At 35.4% G+C, this 9,010-nt stretch overlaps 1 protein-coding gene across 1 annotated transcript; it reads left to right on the forward strand.

Annotated features, from left to right (window-relative positions):
- The first annotated feature begins 772 nt into the window (after positions 1-772).
- Positions 773-8,713, forward strand: LOC120149176 (protein ESMERALDA 1-like). Its single transcript, XM_039162059.1, has 10 exons — positions 773-1,233; positions 2,186-2,255; positions 4,853-4,920; positions 5,025-5,113; positions 5,381-5,578; positions 5,816-6,020; positions 6,257-6,424; positions 7,229-7,396; positions 7,476-7,666; positions 8,041-8,713. The coding sequence occupies exons 1-10, from the start codon at positions 868-870 to the stop codon at positions 8,201-8,203; spliced, it is 1,686 nt and encodes a 561-aa protein (XP_039017990.1). The 5' UTR covers positions 773-867; the 3' UTR covers positions 8,204-8,713.
- The last annotated feature ends 297 nt before the right edge of the window (positions 8,714-9,010 follow it).

Consider the following 9,010-nt stretch of genomic DNA (forward strand, 5'->3'; position numbering starts at 1 on the left):
TTCACCCAAAGAAAAGTGGACTTTAAAAGTTATGAAGAGTTAATTGCATCACTTGTCCTCAAAGTATGATCACCATTTTAAATTAATCTCTAAAATATTAAATATTCTAATTTCATCCTTACACTATGACTATCATTCTAAATTAGTCATCAAACTTTGAGCATTTCAATTTCATCCCAAACTATGACCTTCATTCTAAATTGGTCCTCAAACTTTTTTAACATTCCAATTTCATCGCAAACTATATGTATATAATAATCACATCCCTTGTTAATAAAACTGTTAGACCCAGTTATATTATTATATGTTTGAAAAAAATAAAATTTAGGTTAAACTATGATTGAAACTAATTACATATTCAGGTGAATATGGGGATGAATTTGGAGAATTCAAAAGTTTAGGGACTAATTTAGTAAGAGTCATAGTTTGAGGAGTGAATTGAAATGGTCAAATGTTTAAGGACCAATTTAGAATGAGGGTCATAGTTTAGTAATGAAATTAGAATATTTAAAAGTTTAAGGACCATTTTAAAATAATAGTATAATTTGATGACATATGAAGCAATTAACTCATTTAGGAAAGAAAATACTTTACCTTCCAAGTTCCATGCACACCTCCGGCGCGTAATAATCTATTCTTCCCGAACACCAGTTGCACATGCTTTCTCATCACTACAAACATTCAAACAAACAAATAAGAGTCATTTTCCATTTCTTCTCTCCTATCTCCAAAGGGAGAGAAAAGAAAAGAAAAGAAAAGAAAAATTACAAGACTTTCATCTTACTCTTTAAACGTAGCCATTAAAGAAGACAAATTTTGAAAAAAAACAGAGAATTCTTTTCCTTTTTTTCTTATTTTTTTTTTCAAATGCACGCCAAAAATAGGATTCCAAGTAGCGGTCACAGCACCCCATCCTCACCGGCGTCACCACTACGGTCACCGAGGTACCGCCACGGAAAGAGTTCGGGTCGGTTCAGCCCGTTTCAACCGGGGCGGACTATATTCCATCGTCTCGCTTGGTCACTACTTTCGGCTCTTCTTCGTCGACAAGCGATTTTCCTCTTTGCTCCTGTCCTTTACATCGTCGGTATGCTTCTTTACATGGGCACCGTTTCCTTTGATGTCGTTCCCATCATTAAACACCGACCCGCTCCCGGTTCCGTTTACCGGAGTCCTCAACTTTATGAGAAGCTTAAAATCGATATGAATGCCGATAATTCCTTTGTTGATGCGGTGAGTCACTTGTTTCTTATTTGTTCCTTTTTACTCAATTCTGATGGCTTCTTGGATCTTATTATTGCGGGTCGAGTTTTTTTGTAAGATTTTATGGTTTAGGTCGGATTTGTTTGTTGAACCATTCCAAATTTTGAGTTTTTGTTTGATTTCTATTTTCATTATTGGTTTGGATCTTGGTGGAATTTTCAGCAACTTGGATAATATAGTTAGTTGTTTCTTTTCCAATTCTGTTAATGATTTGAACCAGACTAAAAGATTTCTGAATAGTTCTTCCAATTCTTGAAAGTTTAGAAAGAACATGAGGATTTTGTATTATTTTACTTTCTCAATTTGAAGATTCCCTAGAAATATAATGCTGAAACAAGGACTCATTTTTGGCATCATTCCTTTTCTATTTAAATTTCACTGTTGTTTGCTGAAGAAGTAGACCCTTGTGTCATGTTGTACATGCTTCATTTCCAGCTGTTAAAATCTTTAGGATCGTATCTGGATATGAAGAACATGGGAAACTACATTGTCTAGCCAGCTGTAGTTTTTCTAGATATTATAGTAAAGATAATATTACAAGCGTCCATTACAGTGTTGATTGATTAAACCTTTTTAGAGAGCATCACTGGTGATTTGCTTCTTCTATACCTAACTTGGTGATTTGATGATAGTCCTTTATAGAAGAAGATTATGAATTACTCAATCACTTTATTACTGGAGCTCTAGGATTGTAAACAGTTTCTATGGTATCATTTTATAATTGGGTGCATTTGTTATTTGCTTGTATCAGTTAAGAACTGTGTAATTGAATTGTCCATTTAAGTGATTTAACTCATGTAGTCTATACTGCAATAGTTTCTTGGTGAAGGCTTTGTGCATTTCAAATTGATGTGATTAACATCTGACGCTGATTCATTATTTGTGATTATATCTGTTCTAACCTTAATTCATTTTGTTGCAGATTTTGAATATTTGGAAAAATCCCTATAAAGGGGGGGAATGGAGCCCTTGTGTAAACAAGTCGTCTGAAGGTATGGAACTATTGATTATTTCCTTCATTTTATTTTATTTTTTTATAGAATAGGGAGACCTCATTAAAACCCCCTTCATACTCAATGATATATGAAAGTTTCGTCGAGCATTGGAAGGAGGAAAAGAGTGTCTCATAAATTTTATTGAACCATTGAAAATTACAACTTAGATTACATCAGAAACATACAACCACAAAACCAAACAAAACAAACCCCCCCCAAACTACAGCATAGGGCCTACACACAACCCCTCTCATCCAATGCTTTCTTTAGCCAACTTATCCGCCTCCCAATTTGCCCCTCTAGGAATATGCCTGATCATCACATCTTTATCCCTCATAAACTCTAAAATTCCATTCAACAACAAACACAGTTGATTCGGACAACTCCCCAAATTCTTAATCCAATTAACCACAACAAGACTATCACACTCAACAATAAGTCTTCCTTTACCACCCCATTGGGAATCAAAGAAAAGACTCAAACCCTTAATAATGGCCAACATTTCAGCAGCTGTAGGAGGCCCTTTACCAACAGCCTCAGAGAATGAAGCCAACGTAGAACCCCTTGAATCTTTAATAATCCCTCCTATACCACCTTTCATCCAATCATCCGTGACAGCACCATCCACATTTAATTTGAAGAAACCTTCAGGAGGCGGAACCCACCGAACCCGATTGACCACCCTATTCCCCTCACTTCCACATCTATCCGCAACCGAAGGATCCCCCATAAGACAATCGAAGAACCCCGAAAACTCTTTGTATTTTGCAGTGTACCATGCCACCAGTCTGTATCTACTATCTAGCTAGGAAAAACAGATTTATCTGATCCAACGACCCATCTTCAAACACTATTCTGTTCCTGTACTTCCAAATAGACCACAAAACAGCCCCGGGAATAACTTTCCAAATATCAGAGTTCAAAACCAATCCCCACCAAACTTGCATGAAGAATCAGGGCCAAAATGTAAACGTGATTGAACATTCCAAATTCTTAAGAATCTACACCACAACACCCAGGAAACATTACATGTAAAAAATAGATGAGATATGTTTCAGGAAGCAACCCACAAAACGGGCACAGCGAATAAACTAAACCTGGAACCTTTCTCTTCACTAACTCGCACTTCACAGCCAACTTTTTGTTTAAAACCTGCCATAGGAAAGATTCTACCCTCGGGGGAACCAGGCCACTCCACACCATCGGACTCCAAACTTGTTCAACCCCCACTATCTCGAACCAACTCTTCAAACATGACCTAACCGAATATACCCCATCTCCACAACCTTTCCATAATAAACAATCCATAAGACTGTGATCAACATTAACAGAATTCTATAACGTCATAAAATCAATCCATATTATCCACTTCCCAATCTGCCAAATTCCTCCTCCATTTTATATCCCAACTCCACTTTTCAGAGCAAAAGGAACCAAATTCTGATATTTTCCCCACTTTATTCACTGATAAAGCATACAATCTAGGAAACCTAACCTTAAGCGACACCCTATCAATCCATACATCATGCCAAAATGAAAAAGATTTCCCATCTCCGACATTCAAAACCAATTTAATCTGAGTTGCCTCACCCTATCAATGCTTCATTTTATTTTAAGAAGGTTATGATTATGTTTCTGTAGCTTTGGTGATACTAATTAGGTTCTTATAGTTTTCTGCCAACTAATTGTCTCTTACTATATTATAAGTAATATCCATATTGATGAATCTCATTGTTGGCATTACTTTTGGAAAATGGGAACAGATTGCCTTTTGTATCTGGCATCTACTTTGTTTCTTTGTTGATGGTAATTGTTGCAAGCATCAAAATTTGACTATAAAGAATTGGAATAGTAGTAATTTTCTAAATGTATGGTACATGTCAAAAAGGTGCTGGAATTGGACACTTGAATATTTAAAATCTTTTTCTGGAGCTTCCTGGCCCTCCCTTATTTATATAATTTTCAATCCCATGTATAAATCCGGTTTGGATGTAGAAATCATTATTTTAAAGGTCAGATAACTCAGTTATTGATTGACTAGGTTTTCAGGCTGGTAAGTCATAGATCTTGGAGAACCGAGGATTCCTATTGGCTTCTTATTTTGATGGCAGTTTCAATAGTATTGTCATGTCTTCAATTTGACTAAGTTTGGTAATAACCTATAGCCACTAAGCCAAGAGACTTATTAGCATTAGAAGATAACATTGTTTGCGCTAAAGGTGCGTGGGACTGTCCCTTATCTATTGGTTGATATGATTTCTTTTGCCTTAAGTTGAGTCTGAGTAACAGCGTTTGAGACTACTATTGAGAGAGTAGATTCGGCAGTCCGTCCACGTGAGAGGATAACTTGTTAGAACTTCTGCTAAAATCCAGTTATGTTCTGAAGTCAGCTGCCTCATTAACATGCTAGTGTAAATATTCTGCATTAAGAGTTTTTTGTGCCATTTCTGGTGATTGGCCGATTTGAGGTATTTTTTTTTGTTTTTTGATGTGCATGTGTGTATGCATTCTCCAATTTTATATGCATGAGTACAGTTTTTGGTTGTTGACTATCATCATTAGTTTAAACTGAGCTGTTCTTTTAACTACTATAGGTTTACCTGAATCAAATGGTTACATATATGTTGAGGCTAATGGAGGCTTGAATCAGCAGAGGACATCGGTTGGTTATATTTCTCATTTGTTTCTATTAAGCATTTATGTTTTACCTCCATTTTATCTACCTATTTTATGAATTCGACATGGTTGATTTTTGATACTCTGCAGATATGCAATGCAGTTGCTGTGGCTGGTTATCTTAATGCAACACTTCTAATCCCGAATTTCCATTTTCATAGCATATGGCAAGATCCCAGGTTTGTGATAATCTATTTTCAGTTTCCATGTCATGTTGTTAGTGTACCATCAAGGAGAAGTAAATCAAAGTTTTGAAAATTTCCTTGAACCAAAAATAGCTTTGATTTTCAATTTTCTTGGTTCATGTATCACAATTGTTAGTTAGCACATCATTTCTTTTGTGTATTACACTTTTTTCCTTATAAATATCATGTAATACGATCATATTTTACCAATCATTTTGTTATCGTGTCAACTGAAGTCCGTATACCTTTCAACTTTTTCAGCAAATTCAAAGATATCTATGATGAAGTTTATTTCATCAGTGCTTTGAAGAATGATGTACAAATTGTTAATAAGATTCCTGAGTACATAATGGAACGATTTGATCACAATTTGACCAATGTTTACAACTTCAGAATTAAAGCATGGTCATCCATTCAGTATTATAAGGATGTAGTCCTACCCAAGCTTCTTGAAGAAAAGTGAGTTTGAACTCCTGTTTCATAGTTTACTTGAGTGACACATGCTGATTCTAGACATTATTGCTTACTGCAACATTGCATGGAGAAAAAATGACCATCTTTTCTCTCTATGCATGCAGCATAGACCAGCATATTTGTACCACTTTACTATCGACAAGTTGTCATTATCTATTGATAGAGTACACTGTTTATAGTTGTCTTAATTTAAACTACTTTCTTTCTGATTGAATGACTCAGGCTTATAAGGATTTCTCCTTTTGCAAACCGCTTATCATTTGATGCTCCTCCAGCTGTTCAAAGACTCAGGTGCTTTGCAAATTATGAATCTTTATGGTTTTCAAGTCCAATACGAAACCTTGGGGAAACTTTGGTTTCAAGAATGAAAGAGCTCAGTGCAAATAGTGCTGGCAAGTATATTTCTGTACATCTTCGCTTTGAGGAGGTTAGTATCATGATTGCCCTTTTAACATAAAAAGATTACTGCTACGACTGTTAGTCACCATAGTTTTTACACCGTTAAAAACTAGTAGTTTATTGATTCCTCTTTTGTAAGAAGTGTATAACATAAAATGATGAATTCTACGACTCTTAGTCACCATAGTTTTTTTAACTGCTAAAGACTAGTAGTTTATCGACTCCTTTTTTGTAAGAAGTGTATAACCTACTCTTAATGTGCAGGATATGGTTGCCTTCTCTTGTTGCGTATTTGACGGTGGGAAGCAAGAAAAAGAAGACATGAAAAAAGCAAGGGAAAGAGGTTGGAAAGGGAAGTTTACAAAACCTGGCCGAGTTATACGCCCTGGAGCAATCAGGATTAATGGGAAATGTCCACTTACTCCTTTAGAGGTATTTTCGGTTGCACTTTCTTTTTTGTTTACTAAAGTAGCTTTCAATTGAAAGTTGAACTTTAGCTATCTCTACAAATAATATAATTATTGATAGTCATCCAAAAAAGTGAAGATAATTTATTGTTGTTAGATTGGGATGGTACTAGGAGTTATTGTAGGTGAAAGAACATTATTATGAATGGGTTTATAGGTTTTCTTTATTAGTATATTAATTATTTTGTCTTGTTTGCTGAGGGGTAGTCAGAGGCTCTGAAAATATTGATATTACCTGATGGAATGAAGAAATTTCTCTGTTCATTCTCTAATATATATATATATATATATCATCAAATGAAACTAGATTTTTTTTCTGCTCTGCGATAAGTGTATGGCATGTCTTAATCTATTATTTGTGCAAATTTAGTCATAAAGGTAGGGAGCCAATTTACCCAAATATAGTGACTAAATCATCATTCTTGTATCTTTCGAGGATTGATCTCAGAATTTGATGACTCCTTGTGAATTCTGCTGCTGCTTGAGGTAACGGAATCTTAAGAAAGATGACTTACTTAGCTCTTTTACTGCCTTATGGGATTTCTTTGGCTATTTGACAGTTTAATTTGTTTGTTGCTTGACCTTAATAAAGTTAGCATATTTAAGTGGCATATTAAAAGATATATTAACATGACATGGTAAGCAAAGCTACTGTAATGCCTATGATATTTTTGTGCTAATTATTGTCAAGGAGATAGTAAATATGTATTGACAGACACAGGTATTGTTTCTCATATCAATTATAACTCTGTTTTCTTGCATCTATTAGGTTGGATTGATGCTTAGAGGAATGGGGTTCGATAGCAATACATATATCTTTTTGGCATCTGGGAAAATATACAATGCTGAGAAAACAATGGCTCCATTATTAGAAATGTTTCCCAATTTGCAAACAAAAGAGATGTTGGCCACAGAGGAAGAACTGACACCATACAAGGTTGGAATATATAAGATTTCACCGCCTTCTCTCTCTCTATATATATATATATATATTTAACTTGGATTACTGCTTTCAGAACTTCTCTTCCAGGATGGCTGCCGTAGACTATACTGTCTGCCTTCATAGTGAGGTATTTGTGACTACTCAAGGTGGGAATTTTCCTCATTTTCTGATGGGCCACAGGAGATACTTGAATGGAGGACACTCCAAGACAATCCGACCAGACAAGCGGAAGTTGGCATTACTATTTGATAATCCTAATATTGGGTATGCGTTATCTTATTTCTGAATCTATCTATACTTTTAGTTGCTTGTTTTTCCTTAAGGATCAAAATGATTGATTTAGTGGGAGAAAAAAAAGGAGGGTGAAAATGTTTGAAAGATATGGAATCTCTATTAGGATTTGGGAGGATTAGTTTCTCCTTTTAAGTTTAATGGCTGCCGTAGTTTAGAAAGAAAAATTCCTAGCACTTAGCAGTATCTATTGAAAGTTGCAAGTTTTGGAAACATTGGCAGTTAGATAAGAATGAAAAAATGCATATTGAAACAACTATCGTATTTGCTAGTCTTGCAGTTGCTTCTTATTTGTGATACTTGGAATAAGAATTGCACGATCCCTTTCACTTTCCTTTTTATTCCAGGTGGAAGAGTTTCAAGCGACAAATGCTGAATATGCGGTCTCATAGTGACTCAAAGGGATTTGAGCTGAAAAGGCCAAGTGATTCGATATTTACTTTTCCATGCCCTGATTGCATGTGTCGTACAAACAAATCAGAGGACTCAAGATCCTCATCGTCAACGTGATCATCTTGGAGAGAGATTTTGATGAGCATTTTTTGTATCTGTATAATTTAGCGAGAACTTGATGCTAACTCCCATTTTTCTGTAACAGTTTCGTTTTGTTATCCTCTTCATTTTGCAAGAGGGCACTCAAATCAGTTTTGGGAGTTTTGAGGATTTTTTTTCCAGATGTCACATTGACCTATCGATTTAGTTACATCACTTGGATTGAGTTGGAAGGGGTTGCATCATTTTGGATATGATGCCGGAGGATGGGAAATCGACGATTTTGCTACTTGAGGGGTAACCCCGTCGTTAACCGGAGATTGTTTCATGATTGTGGTCACAGCTGCTGTATCTAACAAGGCTGTTGTTATAACAACACTACTCTTTCACACCCTGGTTTTGTTGTTAGTAAATCAGTTTCAGTTTGAATTTTAAGACAGGAAGGAAATTGGTGTACATTTTGTCAGAGACCAGGGTCCTAGTTTTTCATGTAAAACTCTTTTTGTTAGAACAGCTACTCTTGCTGGATAAGCATTCATTCAATCATTTCTAGCCATTGGCCTGTTTCAGACATGTATTTCACTTCTGTATGTCTTAAAACTCTCGTGCAGGAGACTTGTGTCTCTCTATGTACGTGTGTATGTGTTTATGTACACACAAATGTGGGCATGTCATGCTACAATATATAGGAAATATACAGGAATTAGGGTTGTTTACAAGATGAGAAAGATAGTAAGTTATTCGAGTTCTAATCAAAGTTTGGTTAATATTTTATTTGAATGAAATCATTCAAGTTCGAATTCAATTTGAGTTCTTAACAAGTTG

The sequence above is a fragment of the Hibiscus syriacus genome, unplaced genomic scaffold (genome assembly GCF_006381635.1).
Source record: "Hibiscus syriacus cultivar Baekdansim isolate YM2019G1 unplaced genomic scaffold, ASM638163v2 tig00110989_pilon, whole genome shotgun sequence".
Lineage (NCBI taxonomy): Eukaryota > Viridiplantae > Streptophyta > Magnoliopsida > Malvales > Malvaceae > Hibiscus > Hibiscus syriacus.